General features: G+C 44.5%; 1 protein-coding gene across 1 annotated transcript in view; it reads left to right on the top strand.

Annotated features, from left to right (window-relative positions):
* The first annotated feature begins 13,473 nt into the window (after nucleotides 1-13,473).
* Nucleotides 13,474-23,323, top strand: part of TMEM178A (transmembrane protein 178A) — a 51,353-nt gene continuing 41,503 nt past the window's right edge. Inside the window, exon 1 of the mRNA XM_047067833.1 lies at nucleotides 13,474-13,873. Within this exon, the coding sequence (XP_046923789.1) occupies nucleotides 13,474-13,873 (400 nt within the window). The remainder of the gene's footprint in view (nucleotides 13,874-23,323) is intronic.

Raw genomic sequence — 23,323 nt, 5'->3', positions numbered from 1 at the left:
AACATATTCATAGGTTCAAGAGTGGGGAGAGGAGTTATCCTATCCTAACACAACCACGAAGTTTATATCCTCACTGAGATAGAGAAAGGAAGACCTTTAGACTTACTTTTTTTTGTCATCCTCAGGTCTAATGGGCTATCCATAGTTTAAAAAAAAACAAAAAACAAAAAACAAAATCCCAGGGTGCCTGCGTGGCTTAGTCAGTTCAGTGTCTGACTTCAGCTCAGATCATGATCTTGCGGTCCTTGGGTTCAAGCCCTGCGTTGGCTCTGTGTGGACAACTCAGAGCCTGGAGCCTGCTTCAGATTCTGTCTCCCTCTCTCTCAGCCTCTCCCCCACTCATACTCTGTCTCTCTCTCAAAAATAAATATTTAGGGGCGCCTGGGTGGCGCAGTCGGTTAAGCATCCGACTTCAGCCAGGTCACGATCTCGCGGTCCGTGAGTTCGAGCCCCGCGTCGGGCTCTGGGCTGATGGCTCAGAGCCTGGAGCCTGTTTCCGATTCTGTGTCTCCCTCTCTCTCTGCCCCTCCCCCGTTCATGCTCTGTCTCTCTCTGTCCCAAATAAATAAATAAACGTTGAAAAAAAAAATTAAAAAAAAAAAAATAAATAAATATTTAAAAAATTCTTTTTTTTTTTTTTAATTTTTTTTTTAACGTTTATTTATTTTTGAGACAGAGAGAGACAGAGCATGAACGGGGGAGGGTCAGAGAGAGAGGGAGACACAGAATCTGAAACAGGCTCCAGGCTCTGAGCTGTCAGCACAGAGCCCGACGCGGGGCTCGAACTCATAGACCGTGAGATCATGACCTGAGCCGAAGTCGGACGCTTAACCGACCAAGCCACCCAGGCGCCCCTAAAAAATTCTTAAAAATAAATTAAAAATCCCTATTTGACATCAATTCAGTTTGTGACAAATGAAATTATAGGCAAGCAATAATAATACTAATGATATACTTTTTTTAATGTTTATTTTTGAGAGAGAGATAGAACGGAAGTGAGGGAGGGACAGAGAAGGAGGGAGACACAGAATCCGAATCAGGTTCCAGGCTCTGAGCTGTCAGCACAGAGTCCAATGTGGGGCTCGAACTCGTGAGCCATGAGATCATGACCTGAGCCGAAGTTGGACGCTTAATGGACTGAGCCACCAGGCACCCCAATGATATCATACTTTTTCTTTATTCATTTTTATTACTTTAATTTCCATTTTAGGGATAAATTTGTTCTCTCCTCTCCATGTCTTTTCTTTAAACATACATGAGCTTTCTCTGCCTTCAAAAACTTGAATCTTTCTGACCTCTAGTTACAGAATGATTCCTCTCCCTCCTTTGACTGCCTAAGTTCTCCAGAAATTACTCAACATTTGTTACTTTTTCCCCCTTCAACTTCTATTCACCCCTCAGAACCCGGAAGTTTTTTTCCTGCTTTATCCTCTCCATTGACACCAACCTGCCTAAGGCCCTGGGGATCATGTCACTGAGGCCTTTTCTCTCCCTTCTACTGACTACTGGATGTTCCTGCAATTCTCCATCCCACTGACCAGGTCCTTCTTGAAACTCCCTACCACTGGCTTGTGTAGCTCGCCTGATTCACCCACAGCTGCCAGACCCTGGTTCCCTGCCCTCCATCTCTCCCTGGCCTCCAGACACGACCCCTGCTGCAACATCGTCGCCTCTAAGTTGGATACCTGCTCAGTGTACTGTCTAGATAGCTGGTGGACATTTCCATACAGATATCCTTCTGTCCTCTCAAATGCAAATGACCAGAGCTTCAGCCTCCAAATCTATTCTCCCTCCTGATTTTTTTACCTACTTGCTTATGTAAATATTCTTTATTTGTTTTAGTCAACAGATCCGTCATTGTCCTAGTCATTTTGGCTTGAATCTCTAGCATTTGTGTCTCTTTTTTTCCCCCCTTTGTTTGACGTATTCGCCATCTTCACTCCTCATGTTTCTGGCATCTCTTCCTTTGAGGCTAATGCCACCATCATGACTCCCATCACACAGGCCTCGGTGATCTGAAGTCCTTCCCACCACGTACTTCACCACCACTGCTAGAGTTAATTCCTAATCTCCCTTCTTTCATCAATTCTTCTTTGCTTCATTGCCTAAGATCTTAGCGTTGTTTAAACCCTCTACGCTCTGAATCTAATCAGTATTTCCAAATTTATCCTGGATTCTTCATCACAAACCTTCCATTCTCGCAGGATCAGGATGCTCGGCTCGCTGTCCCAGAAACATAGCTTGTTTGTTACTATATCTGGGTGCATGTGGTTTTCCATCCCTGAAGTATTCTCCTCCTCTCCACCAATTTACTCCCATAGATCTTTCAAAGCTCAAGTCCCAATTTCCTCATCAGTACTTCTTTGGCCATCTCTATTTATAAGATTTCTCCTTCCTCTGAACACATTAACATTTTCCGAGCATATTATAGATCAGCAGAGAACTTCCATAAGGACCAATCTCCACCCCCCCATCTTCCTGCAACTGCCATCATGTCCTCAATTCCTTCCACTGCTCCTAGGGATGAACTCTGCATGCATCTACCTAACACAACCTCTCCACTCATCTCCCCTTGCCCATCCACTGACTTTGATCCAGCCATTTTGCATCAGTTTCTCCATCCCTCCTGGGTCATTCCCATTAGCATGCAAACATGCTGTTATCTTCTCATCTTCAGTACAACAAACAAACCCTCTCCTAAACCCACTTCTGCCTCTCCTAGTATCCACTTTTTCTCCTTCACTTCATGGCAAAATCCTTGGAAAAGTGATCTGTAGCCACTGCCCCAACCTCTCTCTCTCCATTCTCTCTTGAATGCATTCCAGTCAAGCTTATATCCCCAACACTCTGCTAAAAATGCTCTTTTTTAAAACAAATGTTTATTTATCTTGAGAGAGAGAGTGAGTGAGAGAGATAGAGTCTGTGAACGAGGGCAGAGAGAGAGAGAGAGAGAGAGAGAGAATCTTAAGCAGGCTCCATGCTCAGCACAGAGCTCTATGTGGAGCTCGATTTCATGAACCTCAAGATCGTGACCTGAGCCGAAATCAAAAGTTGGATGCTCAATCCACTGAGCCACCCAGGTGCCCCAACTGCCGAAAATGTTCTTATTGAGGTCACCAAAGGCCTCCACTAAATCCAATGCTCAATTCTCTTTTTCTCATTTTGCTTGACCAGTCAGAAGCTTTGAGTCCTTGATGACTTTGAGTCCTTGATCCCCTATTTGAAACTTTCTTCACATGGCTTCCAGGACTCCACACTCTCCTGGCTCTCTGGCTACTCCCCTCAATCTCCTTTGCTGGCTCCTACTCTTCTCCTAGAACTCAACCTGTAGCAGTGTACCCTGTCTCAAGCCTTGGCCCTCTTCTCTCTCTCTCTCTCTTTTTAAAATTTATTTTGAGAGAGAGAGAGAGAGAGAGGACATGGGAGGGGCAGAGAGAGAGAGGGAGAGAGAGAATCCCAAGCAGGCTTAACACTGTCAGTGCAGAGCCCCATGTGGGGCTCAAACTCACTAACTGTGAGATCGTGACCTGAGTAGAAATCGACAGTCGAAAGCTTAATTGACTTAGCCACCCGGGTGCCCCTCCTTCTCTTTTCTATCAACACTCCCTCCCTGGGCGACATCATCCAGTCTCATGGTTTAAAGTTCCATCAGTATATAGATCCTGTCGGCTCCCAAACTTATAGCTTCAGCCTGAACTCCTCCCCTGAACCCTAGATGTGTATTTTTAATTTCTCACTGGGCATCTCCACTTAGATATCTAATAGGCATCTCAAACTTAGTGCACTCCAAGCTGGGCTCCTGATATTGTCCCTGCTCCAGCCTGCACTTGCCATAGTCTTTCCCATGTCTGTTGATGATAGCTCCATTTGGTCCCTTTCTTTCTCTCACCACACATTACACATATCAGCAAATCTCGTTAGCTCAACTTTCAGTATCTTCCTAGAATCACCCCACTTCTTGCCCCTCTACTGTTAACCACCTGTTCTAAAACACTGTCATCTTTCTATTAACCATACAGATAGCAGTTAAGAGTGCAGGCCTTGGAGTCACAGCATGCAGGCTTTAATCCTGGCTCTGCGACTTACTAAGAGAATGACCTCGGAGAAATTATGTACTCTCTCTGTGCTTCAGTTTCCTCATTTGTAAAATAGGGATAATAATAATAACAATATGACTACTACTAATTGCTACAAGGATTAAATAATAAAGAAAAACATATGAAGTGCTTAGAAAGTATTTAGCAAATAGTATGTGATCAACAAATGTTAGCTACCTACTGTTATTCTATAGGTCTTTATGGAACTCCGTGATAATAGATAAAAGGTAGTAGGCAAGATCAGGGAACTGTGGAAATGGCCATTCTCCTAAGCACGAGCCATTCAAATCTTTAAACACCCAATCGCTTCTCAGCCTTTTGGCTAAGATCAAGTCTTTAAATACCCAAACCCACACTGACCGAGGCTTGGGAATCATTGTTCCAACCCACTGACCTGTGCCTACTGCTTAGTATCTTGCTTATTTTGTACAGTTTTTACCTATAGATTTATAGAACAGTAGTACATAGGTAATATTTTTTGATTGTGTACTATTTGCTATTGTCCCCTCTTTTTCCTTTGTCTTGAGAACAATTTCTGTAGTTCCTCTTCTCCAAACTTCCTTTTAATATCCAGGAAACTTAGACAGCCTTAGTTTCGATGCTGGCTATATTCTGGGTTGATCTCCCCCTTTCAGGATTCCATATCTAATTTGCTGTCATTGTTACCAAATATAACATTTAAAAGGTGCTCTATAAATCCAGTTAACAATACGGCTGTGAGAGCCATTTTAAGTTTTCATTTTATTGACACAAAGAACCAGAGCTTCTTGGCAAAAGAGGCTGATGTGGAATGGAAAAAGGGGAAAGTGCTGAGTGAGAGTGGAAAAAGTAACTAATACAAACTATCCCCACAAAATTCAGCACCACAAAGGCCAGGTAGTAAAGGAAATTGAGAAATTAAAGAATTTCCCTAAATATCCAGAAAACAACCCCTTGACATTGCGATTAAACTTCAATGTTTAAAACTTCAGGGATTTCTTTTAGCTAAATACTAGAATTCTTAGGAGAGAATCCCTTTCTGTTGTGCTTTAGTTTCAGCGGGATTCATAAGGGCACATGGTCACCTGGCTGGAAAACACTAAGAGACATCCCCCCTACCGCCAACCCCCTCCCTGACTTGCCACTCACATAGTCCAAGGCTCTTGATCACATACAGATTGCAGACACCAAATAAATTAGGCAGATGGAACTCATACATCAAAGCCACCTACTTGGGTTCCTTTTTGGCCATTGGTGCATTTCCTCTCTCTCTTTTTTAATCGGCCTCATAAATCTGACCCTGACAAGGTCCTACCTCTCCATACCAATAGCCGGAGGTGAGATGGTAATTTGTCCTCCAGCTTCCATTTGCGGCTCCACTTGAGTGACCCTCAATGCCACGTGGCACCCATTCATTACAGGGGCTCAGGTGCGGCTGTGGGGAGGTGTGTGCCAAGTCCTGCCAAACTGGTTGCTCCTTCCAAAAGAACAGGATGGTTCTCCAAGCACTGTGCACATCAGATGATTACACTCCACGGTGCCTGATAAAATCCTGGCATGGTGACAGCTGCAGAGAATACAATACATTGTTGTGTACTCTTTGGAGTGTCTCATTCATGATAGCCGTTCACGTACTGGTTAATGATTCCCTGGACTCAATTTTCCAAGAGGTTTATCCAAATCAAGAACTGAAGGTAAAAAAAACCAAGTTGTTCAGGACGGTGATCTCTCTGAGGTGGAGACACATGCCTGCAGACCTCGGTTGAATTCACCCTTTCCAGGGATGTAGGACTCAATTTTAGTCTCCTGGTCTTGAGAGTGTGAATCGGGAATGTTGACCTGGCTCATGTGGGCAAAGTGTGGATTTTCTCATCATCTGTGGAGAGCTTTCTTCTAACTTGTAGCAGCTGATCTTGGCTGAGTCTTGGGTCCTCTTTGAGTCTTTACTCTCTTCTCCCCGTCCTTAAAAGGAGTCTGTCTGTTTTACTTCTCTCATCCAGATGCTACCCACAGCTGGTTTAGCGTCTCCTTGCCTTCTCGTGGATTCCCCATGGGGAGGGCAAGATGTAGGCATTCTCTGTCTTCTCCGAACATGATTTGTACCCATAAAATGCAGTAGCTATGGGCAGTGTCATAGAGGCCTTTCTCTCTAGTCCATTTAAAGACCTTGAGGAATGGAGATACCTTATCGTCGTCTGGCAGCTTATTTTGGCTATTCACAAAATAGCATTAAACCTCTTTTACGGGCTCATAACAGAAGAACCTATTGGAAGAGCATAATGGTTTCTCATACTTTTGAGTGCCTTTCATTCCACCAATACTATAGACGATTCATATTTTAGGGGCCTTATGGTAGGCCTCCATGCTTTTCGTTAGGGCACAGTCCCTAGGAGAGTGACGTTCTGTACTGTACCTAGGGTCGTGGCTTGCAAATGTGAACAGCCACTAAATGTTATTGTTGCAGATGATAAATAACAGTGACAACAGCTGCCGTTTATATCCGGACCACTTATTATAGGTCAGCCTTTACATTCACTATGTTGCTAAGTGCTTTATGATCACTTACTTGGATTTGCTTTGATTTGGATTTGATTCTTATAGCAACCCTAAGAAGAATATTACTACTTGGATCCCCATTGCTCACATGAGGGAACAGAGGTGTGGAGAGGCTATGTAAGTCCCTCTTCCCCACAACAAAATCACGCTAGAATTTGAACCCAAGTCTTGGACTCCACATCCCAGACTCTGTATTGTCTCTCTATGTATCATCAGGACATATCACTGGACCCCCCTGCCTTGGCTGGGGGGGGGCATGCATTATCTTGGTGTGCTTGAGTGTTTACGAGGAGGCCTTGATGTGAACCTCTCAATTCTTCTAGCTACATTTCCCCCTAAGCAATCTTATCTCATCCCGAGAATTTAAATATCAACATACATACAACACCTATATGCTGACATCTCTACAAATCTAAATCTTCATTCCAGACTGCTTGCCTGCCTCTCAGGCTCATATATCCAACTGAGATTTCTAAATGGCATCTTCAGCCTAACAAATCCAAAACAGAATTTTTACTTCTCCCCCAAGTATCCTGACATCCCACACATGATACCACAGTTCGAACAGACCAGAAATGGGTGCCTGGGCCTTGGTTTCTCCTTTCCCTCATCTGGACTCCCAGTAATTCTGTGACTTCAACCTCTACCCACTTCTCTGTGTCTGTTGTTGTCTCTTTAGTCTAAACCACTAATAACCCTTGTCTGGACTATTGCAATAGACTCCAGACTGGTTTCCCCTTCTTTCATACCTGCCATCCTCAGCCCCAATTCACTTTTCCCATAGTCTTCTGAGTGACATTTAAAACACAGATCAACTCATGCTCCACCCCTGCTTAAAACTCTTCAAAGGCTTTCATTTGACTAAACTCCAAACTCCATAGCATGGCCTTCAAGACCACATCTGATCTGGCCCTTGGCTAGGCCTGCAACTGAATCTCATACCCATTCACTGCCTTACTTCTTGCTCTCTGGCTATAGTGGTCTCTTTTCAGTTCCTCAGTGGTACAAAGCTCTTTCGTGCCTCAGGACCTTTGCACTGGCTGTTCCCGCTACCTGGAATGTGCTCTCCCTGGCCCATAGGCGCTCAAGAAACATTACATGAAAAAATGAGAATAGTAGCTTGCCTCTCCTACAAAAATAATATAAATAATGTGAAAGACATCACGTCATTAATAACTTATTTAGCCATTTGTGTTTATGATATATAAATGAGGTGAGTTTAAGATAATTAGGTTATGGATTTTCTGAAGCCTGTTTATATGGAGTAGAGAGAAGAAGGTAGTCGGGGGGGAGGGTGGGGGGGTAACATATTTAACATGCGGTAATCATGAATTGTGAATCCTGTGGGGTAGGTGTTGATATCCCTTTTTGTTGAAACTTAGGTGATTTGGAGACGTCAGCTAACTGGTTAAGGGTTAGCAGGCAGGAAGCGGCAGGTCTGGAATTTATAGGTGGTCTGACTCCAGTGCCTCTGTGCGGTTCCCAGATCCGGGTGCCTTAGAGCAGACACAGTGGAGGGAGGAGGTTCAAAGGTAAGAGAAAGGGAGTCACCTGGAAACACTAGCTCTTTTGTTCACGTGGACAGCGTCCCCGGCTGCCGTGGACTGGAGAGGCTGAGTATCTCAACTATATCCAATTCTACACTGGTTGTCAAACGTGGCCTCAGTGAGCTGCATTAGACCCCAACTTCAAAACCCAGTATCCACATACACAGACAAGGCAGGAAATACAGTTACGTATGGCAATTAATAAGTTACCATCTGCTGAAACATCACACTCTGAGTGGGATTTAACATGGCTCTGGATTTCTTTGAATGTGTGTGTGTGTGTGTTTTTCCCACCATATGTGTTTAAAGGCTCCAAAAAGGAAACAGCTTAATCCAGGAATGTGAAAAAAATTGGTGACATTCTGTGGTGTGTCACTGAAATGAGAAACTTATCAGGCACCGTCTATTTCGGGGGTTTTGTGGTATTTTATGGTTCCAGGGTTTGAGTTAGTGACAAAATGGCACTCCCAGCGTGACTTACCACCTGCGTGGGGTGCAGAAGAGCACTGTGGTAGGCACCACTTTTAAAATTTACTTTTGGCTTTGCCCTGGGCTGAGATGACACACATACAGAAAATATGCCTTTCCCTCCAAGGCCTAACTGAGATCGCGTCTATACCACTTGGCTTTACCTATATTCTTCCCAATGGAAATTAACCTCTCCGTACTAGATTTTCCTCTGTGAACCTCTGTGATGGCGCTCATCCCAGACAATCCTTCCTTGCATAGCCTCTTGCATTTTTATTTTCCTCCTCCACGGACTTAAACTCCCTTGAGGGCACAGGCCCTGGTTTTTTCATCTCTGCATAATCCGGTCGGACCTAGACGTCCTCAATATATGCTATTGAATGAAATTAAAATTGTTTTAGGGAAACAGATCGGGATAATGACTTTAACACAAGATACCTCAGTTATTTGCAGAAACGACATATTGCATATCAATAACATCATTGACTAGATCCTTATGTGAAATGCTAAAAAAAAGTCTGATATTACCAAAAAAAAAAAAAAAAAAAAAGCAAAAAAAATCCCATTCTTTATTAAGCCAGGGGATGGTTTGGTTAAACTTCACAGTCTAAATTCTGTGGAATCCAAATGTTTGAAATGAAGAACGATGTTGCTTTTGGTCTCAACATTGGGGCAAAAGGGTGAAAGCCTTTTAGAATGTTCATGGTTAGCATGGGTAGCTTAGCATAGGTATGTCAAAAAATCATTGCCATGGCTCTGTGATAAGTGGAGATCTGTGTTTGTGCACACACACACGGACATTTTGTAAGGAAATATTTATTTAAGAACTTCCTGGTTGTGAAGAGAAATACGATGAATGTCACAAAGCACCTAGATATTATAAGTGTGTTTGCAGAAGACAAAAGTATTTTGTTTTCTAAATATTTAAACATGGCCAACACACCAGTCGGGATGTGTAAACGTTATGGGAATAAAGAAGGACTCTAGAGTAATATAGCAGATAATGTGAGTAATATAGTGGATAATGCTCTCGAACCTGGAAAGGAGAGTTGGAAGCCGAAGGATGACATAATCAAAGTCTTATTTGAGAAAGAGGCATTTGGCAACAGTTTCCAGGATAACTTCAGGCAGTGCTGCTCGTGAAACCATTGGGGCCAAAAGGGAGGCTGTGACAATAATCCAGATGTGAGGGGACAGAGACGTAGTGATGGCAAGTGGCAGAAATGTAGAGGAAGGACTGGCTGTAAAAGATGTTTCAAAGGAAAAATCCCTGTGATTTTTGTGAACGTGATAGATAATTCTCCAATACTGAGTTTGAGGACTTGCATGACCTGTCAATGCCAAGGAAGGAGAAGTGGGGAGGGGCAGCCGGACCACAGGAAAATAGGAATTTGCTTTTGCACATGTAGAATTCAATAATGCAGTGAGACACCCACATGGCAGTTCCCTGGCTCTACCCCCGTCATTTTAGGACGTTGTGGCTCCCTGAGGGATGCAGAGGGGATACCAGACCTTGCGATGGCAAAGACGAAATTTAAAGCAGATGAAAAACCAGTTAAGTTTGAAAATGTTGAGGTCATAACATGGCCACAGCTGAGACATGCCACCATGTTCTGGTTGGATATCTGATCTCCTATCTCCTTGACTCTCTGCCAGGCTAAATGCCCTCACACACTGACCGTATTCTGGCTTACACTTCTGCTTCTAGTCATCTGCAAGCATTTAGCTTGGCGTCCGGCATTAGAACATGCTGGCTTCAAGATTTAAAAATGTGGAAAACACTTCTTATTTTACGGTGGCCCCAATTATTAAAGCCTCCAAGCTTGTGAAGTAGATCTGTAAATCAAAGAGGTACATTCTGACTGTAATGCCAATATCTCTGATCTAATCCTCTTGGTAAAGTTTAACGCATCCTTTGGAACTAACTCAGAAGTTACTCTCTCTCTAAGTAGCCTGCCTGACTCCCCAGGCATTTTTTCATTGTCCGTGTTCCCACAACACTTTGTTCTTATTTCTGCTAGAGCACATGGGACTGATTATGTGATTCTCTTACCACTGGCCTGGGAGCATCTTGAAGAGGGGAACTGTTCACTCATCTTTGTACCTCCACGCCCCTAACAGAGTGGGGGTTAGTGGGTGATACTTCATTGCCAGAAATATCCAAAGGAGAATTTTTAGGAACATGGACGGTGCGATGTGCAGTTGCCGTAGCAAAGAGTGTGTATACATCATATGTCACATCCCTGCTGATGCTGTTAATGCTGCATCGGCAGAGGCAGGGCTCTCATTACATGCTGCTGGCCCATGTTTGTAATGTGTGACATTTTTTACGAAATACTATCAAGGGTAATCCATCATAGAGTAACCTTTGGATTATATGCTGAGACTGGTTTTGACCATAGGCATAAATGAACTTCAGAAATAATGCTGTTTTCTAAGGAGGGTATGATCAAAGAGTTCCGGCTAGGAAAATAAAGCAGAACATTAGCTTCTTTTAAGTTAAACAAAAGTGCCTGAAAAAGAGGTTTCCTTCTGTCCATTTCAGTTGGGGACAGGGTTCTTGTGTGAAGATAATCAGGTGACCCTGAAACGTGGCATAATATTTATTTCTTGCAGGATGTCTGTGCATGAAAAAGGGGTGAGGGCTTGCTAAGGTCTGATCATCCTTGGGGCTTGCAAGGTTTCTCTCAAGAGGCATTTTTTTTTTTTTTAAATAAAAAGACATGTGATAATTTGAGTGAATTTCAGATGTCAACTGTAGGCTCACAGTTAGAGGTATTTCTCTCTTGTGTATCCACAAAGATCGAGGATTTTACACACATTATAGAGTATAAATAAAAGAAAGCTTCTAAGGCTCATCATTTTTGTGTAAATCCAGATAAGACTCCTTTGATGAGCTTAGCGTTTCCTGTTAAGGAAAAGCTTATAGGTGAGAGAAACACTAAAATTATAATTCTTTGTCTTCCTTAATTAGACCAGAGCTCCCCATAGATTGCGCTGAAGCTGTGAGAAAACCCAAGCCATAATTCACATTGTCAGGTCAGCAGATATGGGCACGGGGGTCCCATGTGCGGAAAGGTTTGCTTAAGCGACCTATCTGTGCACTACACCGCTCGGAAGAGGTACACCGTCTTCATCGGAAACATATGCTCCGAAGCTGCCCAGCACAAACAGCTATGGAAATAAATCCCAGCAAGATTCTCATGCCACCTTCACAGACACCATTCCAGAGGAAGTATATAAATCCCATTAATACCAATTGATGTGGGGCACTAATTAATAAGTCCCATTAAATCATGCAGTAATGACATTTAGCGTCTAATGAATGCCTCATAATCTCTTGATCATTAATATTTTATAGCACAAGAACACAAGAATTGGCATCCCTGGGCTCATGCAGCAAGGTTTTCTGTCTGTGACATGGCCCCAAGGGCATTAAATGGCACCAGGGTATCGCACCTCTGTAGTAAGACGACACAACATAAGCCGTTGAATCCCTCAGTCACCCTGCCTTCTAACACTTCCTCATTTTAGGAAATGTGAAGCTGTCATTCTCCTAATTAACATCTATGACCGCCGAGTGCCCTGGAAGACCAGAAGAGGGCTGAGCTGTGGACTTTGTCGTGCAGCTTTGCTTTTTTGTCGACCCTCCCATCCCATGCAAGAAACTTGCTCGGGAGAAAATCATTTCTTTTTAAATCACTGATCTATCCCTGGGGGCTTTCTTTATTCAAATGCAATAATCGCCTCACAGAGCACGTGCCATTGCAAGGGTTCGTCGATCCTCTGCTCTTCTAGAAATTCCAGGAGGCCGTCACTCTGCCTGGAGATAGAGGTGGTCTACAAAAAAGCAGTCGTCTCACAACAGGCTCAGGGGAAGTGGAAGAACATCCCCCGCCAACGTTCCATCGCTCCAGTGACACTCGGTGCCTCTCCCGCCCCCCCAGCCCCCACCCCCAGAAGAGGGGCTGGAGCAGAGAGAACGCATAGAGGTTGCAGTGGACAAGTGAGAGGGAAAGAGAGCACCGACAGAGAGCGGCCAAGGGGTCTAAGAGGCTGCATCCTTCAGGCGTCGAGAGACAGGGGCTCCAGCTCCAGATCACGATTCCAAAGAGTTAAATATCACCACGCAGCCAGCTCTGGATGGGATTTGCTTCTGGGTGCAAAACGGGACACTGATCAAAATCAACTTGGACAAGTGACAAGACTGAGTCTGATTTCGGTGGATGTCTTTTAAGGTCGTTGGAGGGGAGAGGACGCGAGGCAGCGTGCTCGGGGGTAGGTGGAGAGAAGCTTCCAGTCCAGGGCAGGGGTATAAAGGGACACGGAGTCGGCGAACGGCGAGACCAAACGAGTGGGGAAAAGAGAGAGGAAGAGTTGAAGAAAAGTAGGGGGAAGTGGGGCCAGGGTTAGGGGGAGAGAGAGGAGGACAGGAGAGAAAAGTGAGGGCGGCGGGGAGGGATTAAAAGGGAAGGGGGATCGCCGGGGAGAAGGGCGGACGGCAGGCTCGGGCGGTGGAGAGGAGGCGAGGGGAGTGAGCGGGTGGGGGGCGCCGCGGGGCCGGGGAGGAGGGGGAGGGGAGGGCCAGAAAGTGCGAGCGGCGCGGGGGGCGGCGGGGAGCCGGGGGCCCGGTGGGGGCGGGGGGGGGGGCGGTCGGAGGAGCGGAGCCGGGCGGGGAGCCGGGGGGCGGGGAGGCCGCGGGAGGGAGGGAGGTGGGGGGCAGGTGGGGGAGCGCGGGAGGGAGCGCGGCGGAGAGCCGAGGCCAAGTGCATTGTGTCTGGCGGCGGCGCGCGAGCCCACCGGCGGCTGCGGCGGGGCGGGAAGCCATGGAGCCGCGGGCGCTCGTCACGGCGCTCAGCCTCGGCCTCAGCCTCTGCTCCCTGGGGCTGCTGGTCACGGCCATCTTCACCGACCACTGGTACGAGACCGACCCCCGGCGCCACAAGGAGAGCTGCGAGCGCAGCCGCGCGGGCGCCGACCCCCCGGACCAGAAGAACCGCCTCATGCCGCTGTCGCACCTGCCGCTGCGGGACTCGCCCCCGCTGGGGCGCCGGCTGCTCCCGGGGGGCCCGGGGCGCGCCGACCCCGAGTCCTGGCGCTCGCTGCTGGGGCTCGGCGGGCTGGACGCCGAGTGCGGCCGGCCGCTCTTCGCCACCTACTCGGGCCTCTGGAGGAAGTGCTACTTCCTGGGCATCGACCGGGACATCGACACCCTCATCCTGAAAGGTGAGCGGCGGGCGCGCCCTGCTCCCCGGGCGCCCGCGCGGGGAGCGCAGCCCGCGTCTCCCCCGGGGCGCGCCGGTCCCCGCGGCCGCGTCCCCGCGCCCCTCTCCCCGGCCCATTCTTTCATCCTTCCCGGCCGCCTCGGTTCTTCCTTTCTCGTCCTTTCTTGCTTCCCCGTCCCTCCCCTCTTCTCTTCTCTGGCTCTTTCTTTCCACGACTCTTCCCTTCTCATCCTGCCCTCCCCTCCTTCCCTCAAGCCTGTGCTGTAGCCCCCCCGGCTTCTAGCTGCTTCTTTCTTTCCCTTGCCTCCTGTGCCCCTCTTCCTTTCCTCTCCCCTCGTCCTTCGCTGTCTTTGTACACCTGCCAGACTTGGAATGCATGTGCAGCTTTTCTCGCCGCTGCTCCCCTACGGAGGGTAACAATAAGAAAGACCCGACCTTTCCGAGCCGGCCACCTCTCAAGTTGTGCCTTCCTTTTAGAAATACCTTTGGAAGTAAAGTGGTGCAAGCCTCAGAAGAGGCAGAAAGGGGCTTTTTCTTGTATTGTGCTCCTGTCGGCATTGGACGGAACTGGTGTGGTCATCCCGGCCTGGCAGGCTAATGGGAAGCTAAGGAGGCCCGAGGTTTTCTTCCCAACCCCAAAGTGCAGGGTTCGTATTGATTAGACCTCAGATAGCATTAATTCATTGGTGAAGCAGCTGCACGCAGATAGGACGTCTACTTTTTTTCCAGCCTTTGGGATCCATCACTCCTCACACCATCCTCAGTGTCTAGGCACGCCAGGGTGAGAGGAGAGAACCCTCCAAAGCCCCTTAAAGTGCAGCTTTCTGGGTTTGGAGTGGAGTCTCTCGTGTTTGGGATACCGTGTAAGGCTGCTTTTGTCGTTTTGGTTTTGGGTACTGAGTTGTAGAGCATCAGTTTGCTCTTCTGAAGTCTATGCAACACCTGGGTCCCATGCATGTAATCAAAAGTTTGATTTTTTTTTTTTTTTTGGTAATCTCATTCATGTAAAAATATTCAACGAGACCATCCTATGGGTGAAGCTTCCTTCTAACTTTCAGGGTTCCACTCTTAATGTACATTCTTTTTCTCTGAGATGAAAAAGCATACCTTCTTTCCCTTGGACTCATTCTTGCAAAAAGGAAAAAGTCTAAAATCTGTACGTTTTAGTATCTAGTAGCCATTCAGGAAAGCCAGAGAAGGGACTTGTGTTGAATTATACTGTGGAACGGAATCACGTAGAAAGGAGGGGGTTAATAACGGTTTGGCCTTCAGAGTCTTGTTAGTTGGCATATTCTTCATTTCTCATACATGTCAACTTCCTCCTTCCCATGGCTAGCTCAGCTGGGGACTGCCATCTGAAATCTGTCTGTGCATGGAGGGACTCCAGAGCTTTTGGGGGGGGGGATAAGGACAGAAGCCTTCCTTAAGGAAGTAAACCTTTTTCTTTCCTCTCCTAACTCGCATCCAAATCTGATTTCACCTCATGAAGATGCTGCATAATTAATTCTGATAGTAGCATAGTACATGAACAAACTGCAAAAGCTGAATTTGGAGGCTCAGTTATGGAATGCTCATTTAGGCAAGGCAATTTTGAAAGCTAAGCAGTGTAGTCTGTCTTTGGAAATGAGAGAGCTGCATTGCCTTACACTCTTTCTATGCCTACAGTAGTTGATTGCATGTAAATTGGCTAGAGAGGAATGCCTGGGACAGCAGGGCAGAGTCTAACCTGACAACAGGAGAGGGACCACCTCCCCACCCCCACCCTGGGATGCTGCACCTTCTCCACCTCTGGAAGTGCCCTGGCTAGCTGTGGTGCCCAGGTCTTGGGCAGTCCAGAATCAAATGATCCTAAAGGTGGAAGGGACTTTAGAGGTCACTGAATCCAATCTCTGCCTATTGTTCAAAATCCCTTCTTCTACAGTCTTTCTGGCAAATGTTTGTCCAGACTAGCACTTCCATAAGATTCCTATACTAGTTAAAAGAATTATATTTTTCTCATCATGAATGCGGTGTTTTAGATGAAAGCAATATCAGCTTTGTAATATTGATGGTGTTTAGCTCATTCTTTGTGCAGAACACTAGAGGGTTCTAGGCTGTAACCAGAAGACACGGGCTCTGCTGCTCAGTTGCAATGTGTCCTCCAAGAAGTGTCTGGGTCTCATTGGCCTTCAGTTTGCTTGTCTGTGGTATCAGGAAAGCTGACTACTCTTTAGGGAATTTTCTAGTTCTAAAATTTAACATTGTTGTAATAATAACAGTGTAAATTTAGCTTTCTGGGAAGTTAATGAGCTGACATTATTAAGACATGAGGAGTTTGGAGAAAATGACAGATATCAGTACATTATAGGATCATAATTTGTTTTTTGGGAGATGGCCAAAAATGTGTCAAGTACTTTCAACATTCCTGCTAATCTACCTTGGGCTGGTTATATAACTCTTATGGATCTCCGTTTCATTAGCTGCGAAATGAATGGGCAAAATGAACGGCTTTAAAATTCTGTGATTCTATGAACAATTTGATTTTGGCATCAGTATTAGGGGAACATTATTACCTTTGTCTTGGCATCGGACCTTAGTGGCTGTGGTATGAATTTCTTAAATGAGTCATATACATCTAGCAGTTGAAATCACATCTCACTTAAAAATTTAGATAACTAGGGTCTTATGTTCTATTTTTACTTTCTTCTCTGAATTGCCTTGTTTATGAGTTCTAACCTTTAGAAATTTTAACCATAAGAAATGAAGGAAAGTAGATTCAAATGGGAGAGTGGGGTGGGGTGGGCAAGGGCCACAGACCCGCCTGGGATAGTTAGTGAGCTTTTGAGAGAAAAAGAAAGAGATTAGCTGTTCTACATACGGACTTAGAAGGCCAAGCCTGGAGGTGAGTAAAAGTTGCGGAGAAGAAAGTGTGAGTTGATAATGTGGAAAACATTCTCATAGTTGGGATTGTTTGCATTTCGTGTTCCCGGAGGCCAGGCAAGTATTTCTGAGAGATGGAGAGGAGACAAACAGTCTCAATGTAGAGAATGAGAGATTAGTTTAGAAATGACATGGATAGACGGATAGTCTATGTCATCTTACTCTACTGAAGAGAAATCACATGAGCCAGAAAAGCATTGGTCTCGATGGGACAGATATTTGGGAAAAGTCACCAAATTCTGATCGTCACCCTTCATTTATGATTCTAGTTCACTGCTAGCCCAGCGTGACCCTAGGAGGTCTAGACTGGCCCAACAAGCAGGACCTTCAATGAGAATGGCAGTGAAGTTATTATTGATAAATCCATTAAGAACCAAGACTAGATAGAGCCTACCAGGCTGACAGAGGGCCATTCGACAGCACAATTGGAAGACATTTGTTTTTCCAGCTGCAAGTCCTCTAACCAGCCCTACGCTGACCAGTCCCCATTTCACTCTCTTGCCCACTGGGATAGCTTGTAAAGGCTTTAGAGATATTAGGTTCACACTGTATTTTTCCATAGTTTACTATCCAGTGCGGTAAGTGCCCACTGAAAGCCTATTATGTTCAAGGCAATATGAGGAAGATTCGCCATGTGCGGCTCTTTTGTGTTTGAGTTGGTCCGTTGATTCTAAATTATTCTTCCATGTAGTTCCTTCTTGCAGCTAACTTTTGATGCTAAGGAAGCTTCACTGGTCAAAGTAGGGACTATATCCAAAGAAGTCATCCTCCACTTGCCAGTAAGAATATAAAAGTTGAGAGACCCTGGTTTCAGGAACTTGAGAGAATAGACTTAAAGCATAGAGCCTCAGGCGCCTCAGTGCCACCGGGACTGCTAGAATTTTGAATGCGACCTGTCCATGCAAAAGTCACAGAAAGCCAGTAAAGTGGGTAGACGTGGCATGGATTAAATAAGAAGCCCAGGAAATGAGAAGAGGTGACCTAAAGACAGGATATTCATTCATTCATTGACTCATTCATTCATCCATCCGATTTATTCACTCAACAGATATATATTAGGTACCCGGTATTACTGTAAGTGTGGAGGATACAGGAATGAATCAATGCATACAAACGTCTGTCCTCGTAGAGTTCATATCAAGTAGTGCAGTTAGTTTCTAGTGGGTTATGTAGTAACTGCACTTAGTAGGTTATGGGAAGAGCACTTGGGGAGGGCAGCTAGCACTGGTTGGCAAATGATAGAGAGTACAGTGCATAGTGATGGAGTGCTCTGTCCTTTGGGGTCCCCGGCCCTTCTGTTCCAAGTACAACTCCTCTGTTTAAACCACTCGATGAACATTCAAATAGGAGGGCAGATGGAAGGAATCTCAGTTGGAAACATTATATAATGCTGCTTTCAGTAACTGAAAACACTGATTTTAATAAATAAACATTGATGAGATTTGTGAATACATTATGTGGTGAGCTTTGGAGAAATTAATTTTGAATGGGGATTAGTCGTTGAAATTATATCAGAAGTTCCAACTGTTCTTACTGGCCTTCACTTTAGTTTCCTAAAATTTTTTAATTAAAAATCTTCATTAAAAGCAATTAACATTACGTTTCAAATATATGTGCCTTGTTGATGGAGATCAAATTCTGATTATATATTGCCTGCAATAAACAAAAAGAAAATTAATGTTGCAGTGTTTTGTTTTTATGAAATTTAAAGGGATAGAATTTCAGAAATGTGAAGATCATAATTCTGTATGCATAATGTTAACTTGTATAAATCATTTGGGATTGAATTCTTGAAACTTGAAATAAAACATGTCCTTGTGGTTTCAGAAGCATTTTTCATCTAATGAGATAAACAGAGATATCAAAGACAGTGGGACACAAATACTTTGTCATTTTGTTCTCTGCAAGAGAAAGAAAGTAGGAAAATTGGTAGGAAATTCACTGGATCACTCTGCTAATGATTTATCTGTTTCCCTTGTTGCTTATTTTCCATGAAATTAATAGTCTGTACAGGACCCACAAAGTTCTACCTGACACAGAATTAGATTGATGCTTTTCTTCAGCCCATTTGTAGACCAAAGTATCATTTGTGTTAGAATAATTATCTCCCAAGAGTAGCTATATCTAGGAAGGTTGAGAGACTAGCACTGTTTCTCCCCTCTGACCCATTAGGTCACATATTGTTCCCAGATCTTCTCTTGGACCGGAAGACGCCGCTGGCAAAGGGATTCCTTAGTTTTGGGGGTGCTGGGGATATCAATAAGACTCCCTTTTTCTTTCTTTTTTCTCAAAGCAAGTGGTCTCTGAAACCGTTTTGAGCAGCACTCCATATCGCTTGTATTTATTCATTTTTAAATTATGTGCATGGACCGTACTAACACATGCATCATAAAGCACAGACAGAAGCAAATTTTGAAGGGATGTGGTAATAGATATCGACAGAAGTTCAACTCTTTTCACCCTGCATTCCAAAAGATGGCACGTACACACCCCACTTTGAAGAGCGTTTCTCTCCCTGCTCGTTAGCAGAGCCAAGTCTCTCATCTGAGCAGAGAAAGGAGTGATCTTTCCCATCCTGGCTGAACTTCATGGGGGATCTCCCAGTGCACTGTTATGTCACACACATTCATCTTGCACGAGGGGAAGAAGACACATTTTCTTTCTGCATCATTTCTGACACTAGGCACAGTCTTAAATGAGCCCTTTTTGATTAAACAACCGCCGGCTCATACCACACAACTCTTAACGACCAGATTTGTAGTTTTGCCGCACAGCGTTTTGAGGCTGAACAGAGTGTGTTTCCACACGTTCTATTGCTAACGCTCCTGAAGGTTATCTTGAAGAGAAATTAAATTCTGACTTGCCACTCTGCTAGCAAAAAAAAAAAAAAAAAAAAAAAAAATACTTGCTTAAATTCTTTCCGTCTGCACATAGGAATTGTCTTTTAAAACGGACTTCTAAACACAAAAGTGGATGGTGTGTTAAGTGGCTTGTGAACAAAATTGCCAGAATCAATGACATTTGTATCCACCATGTCTCATGGATAACATTTAGCAATGGCTTTGAGGGAGAAAAAAGGAAGAGTTTTTGCTATGTCATAGAAAGTTCATATCCAATTATATCCAAGTTGCTGTGATTTTTTTGTGTTAGCTACTGATTTTTCTTCTCCACAGCTCAACAAGAGCCCTCAAATCCCATCAGGCAGGCTACTGGTAATTGCAAGTGTTCTTGATTGCTGTAGAAGATAAGCTTTTGTTAGGGGAGCATCTGGACGTTACATTCCATTGAGGGAGTAAGGGAGACTCCCAGTGTGGATGCTGAGCTGGAGACCGTAATGAGTGGGAACATTGAAGGAATTTAGGCGGGCCATCCGGTGTTCCCAACACTTACCAAGCATGACCTTTCCTTTGATCTCCCTTATACCTGAAGTGCAGTGCACCCCAGATTATTGGTCTGTGACCTCTGCCAAGCAAGCTGTGACCTTGGTGTGGCTGTCTCCTCATTCCCTCAGCCCACTTTGCTTGTTCCCACTTTATCTCTCAGGGAGCTTCCACTGTTCTTTGCTACCCAATCGCGTGAACATCTGGGTTCCATTTTCTGGTACTGCTTGCTGGCTAAAAGAATAAAAATAATCAGATTTGGTCATCCTCTTCACTTCCTCCCCCCTTGCAAAAGCAACTGGTGAAATAGAAAGGCCAAGTTAAAAACAATCAAACTGGAAGATTGGTAAATATGTCACATAGCCAATATGTCTCTTTCGAAGTAAAACCTAACTCCACATTTTGGGGCAATTCAGCTAAGATCATTTTTAAGACCGTGTAGACTTGCTTTAGGTTTAAAAAATTTGTTTTCCTACGGTTACGATTAAAAAAAACAAACAAACCCAGCACAATATTGATATTGTCTAAAGCTTTGCACAACTGGTTGTAAAGATTTTTATCAAAATAAAGGCATCTGTAAATAGAAAGTGGACGTTGTCTTCGAAACCTGATAAAATTTATGTCAGTTTATTTTTTTCCCCACTTTCTTACAGTGTTTCTCTGTGGTTAAAAGTGATTGCAGTGATTAATCTATTTTATTGCAAGTTTTAACTAAAAGGATGTGACTGAACTTGGAGCATGAGAGTAGGCATTGGCCGTCTGAGGCCGACAGCCTTTGTTTGCTGCGGAGTTAACTGGAAACTATATGCTGCGCTCCATCTTTCTTGGAGTTCAGCCAGATAAACTGATTGCAGCCCTAACAATAATGTCATGGGGGCATCCATCAGAGGATGCATTAGCAAGGGAAAAAAGGGAAACAATACCAACCGTATTTTAGTTTCTGTGATCTTAAATTACTGCGGACACATGGAATGATTTTCTAGAACTTGCTAGAAAAGTGTTCAGACTTTTCGATGTTTTGTTCACAGGTAAAAATCAATCGACTCATTTCTCCTCTAAGGACCTAGAGGATGTACTATGTTCCCTTTTGGTCTCTCCGGGTAATTTGATACCATATAGGTACGGAGGGAAAAGTTTCCAGGAACAGAAGTTGGAAATTCTGAATGTATCGATAATTCCAGGGGGGCTTGACTGTCCCTTTGCAACAGGTCACTCAACTGCAAATCAACACTGATCCTTTCATCTGCCAATAAGCACTGACATGGAGACTTCGGGTCTGTCGCAGGGGAACAGGCAGGGTTGGGAGAATGGTGGAGTGGGGAGGGTGGGGAACCTATATTTGGCTCGGATCTCTTTTGTTTAACATTTTAAAGAATTTTTCTTTGGTGTAGGGGATGTGAGCATTTGCTTCACTCAGTGATCAGTCAACAAATGTTGCTGAGCGTTGGAAAGGAAATGCCTTTGAAGATAAGAGGCTGCTTAGTGAAAAATATGGGCGCTATGTCCTCCTGTCTTGTGGGGTTGTACTTTCCCTAACCGTACCCAGAGCAGGGAGGAAGGAGGTTTGGGTAGGTCGTTAATTTGGGTTCAAATGCCATTTCTTAAGTTCTCACGATTTTGAAAACTGCTTACAGTAACGGTTACAGCTGTCATGAAATTTTAAGCGTGTGCTTCCCGTAAAATGGTCCTCAATGAAGTTATTCTGAAAAACAACAGAACTGGTCACTTGTCATGGGATTGAGAAATCATGAAACAGATCATCACGGTGACAATGGGAGTTACAATGGGAGTAACTGAGCCCAGGCCAACTGGAGCTCAGTATTTGTTTTATGTCACTGATGCTTCAGAATCACTTCTTCTGGATCATTTCCTTCTTCGCATCCAACACATTGGAGGAAACTTTGGTGTTCAGACAATGGAAGCTTTGGCTGAAGAAAGCTAAAACTCACAAGCACTAGACAAATAATGAGACGAGCTGAAGAAAAGTGTGGTGGGAAAAGTGACAGTGACTGCTAACACAAATGTTTCTGAAAAACGCCGTCTTTTTGTTCGGGTGTCGAAACAAACAAAACAAAAGATGCAAGGAAAGCGTTTACTACTCAGCAGTAGAAGAGAACATCCAGCCAGAAGATGTCCGCCCAAGAAGCATCAAAGTCAGGTTGTAGTTCTTTCCTCCTTTTTTCTCAAGAGTTACCTTTTCTTTCTGAAGGAGACTCAGCATGATAGGAGGAAAATAGGTAAGCACATGTAGAATCAAAGATCCACAGAGTTGAAAGGAACTTTGAGCAACGATCCTCACCCAATTTTTTTGCGATGATGCCTGTGGTAGAAGATTTCCACGTGTGCTGCGAATGCCTATCAATTACATGCAATTCCCAGCACACCGGCCCGAATTCCCTCCTTTTCTTCCTGAAAGCCCATTATCAGAACGCCTGTGAGGGAGGGGATGTTGTAATCAGCAGCATTTTGAATCTGTTTTAGTTTATAAAACAGTCTATCATTTGGAGAAAGGAGGCCCTTCAATCTTGTATAGAAGAAGCTGAGAGATTGCAGTCTGACAGGCAGTGGGGGGCTTTATCCACATTGTATATTCTTCGTGGAGGGCGGTGAAGGGAGCTGACGGATATTGTGCGCATGGGCGCTCGGTCCCCCGGAGTCATCCCGGACACCACTACTGACTTGGAAAATTGGGAGCTGTGTAAATAACTCATTACCGGTTAGTCTTCTGAACTGACCCCAGCACACCTGATTTGGGACAATTTTTAAAAAGTGACAGGAGCACAGTTTTGTATGCCCTCCAAATGTGACACAGTTATTGAAATAAATATGTCTGAGAGCCTCTGAGAGACCTTAAACGGAGTCACTCCCTGTTCTCTAATCCACACATACAGATGATTCTGCAGTAATATTTTGATTACGCCATGGGGGAAATTGAGCGCTTCTTCCTAATTGGCCAGATTTTCATTTTGGAAATTTGTGGCATGGGTACTTTTTAGAGCATGTTTTTTTGTTTGTTTGTTTGTTTGGTTTTTTATTTCTAAACTATCACAGAGTTTTTGTTTTAGCATGCTTCCAGTTCTATTTACAGGTTAAAATGGCAGACTTATTTCCTGCCCCTGGCCAAGTAGTCTATATATGGAGTTTTCTGGAGT

This window comes from Lynx rufus, unplaced genomic scaffold (assembly GCF_022079265.1).
Source record: "Lynx rufus isolate CCGP_SWC_20201006 ecotype Redwood Valley unplaced genomic scaffold, mLynRuf1.p SCAF_8, whole genome shotgun sequence".
In the NCBI taxonomy this organism is placed as follows: domain Eukaryota; kingdom Metazoa; phylum Chordata; class Mammalia; order Carnivora; family Felidae; genus Lynx; species Lynx rufus.
The sequence above is the reverse complement of the archived record's forward strand: the minus strand, read 5'-3'. Positions and strand labels throughout refer to the sequence as shown.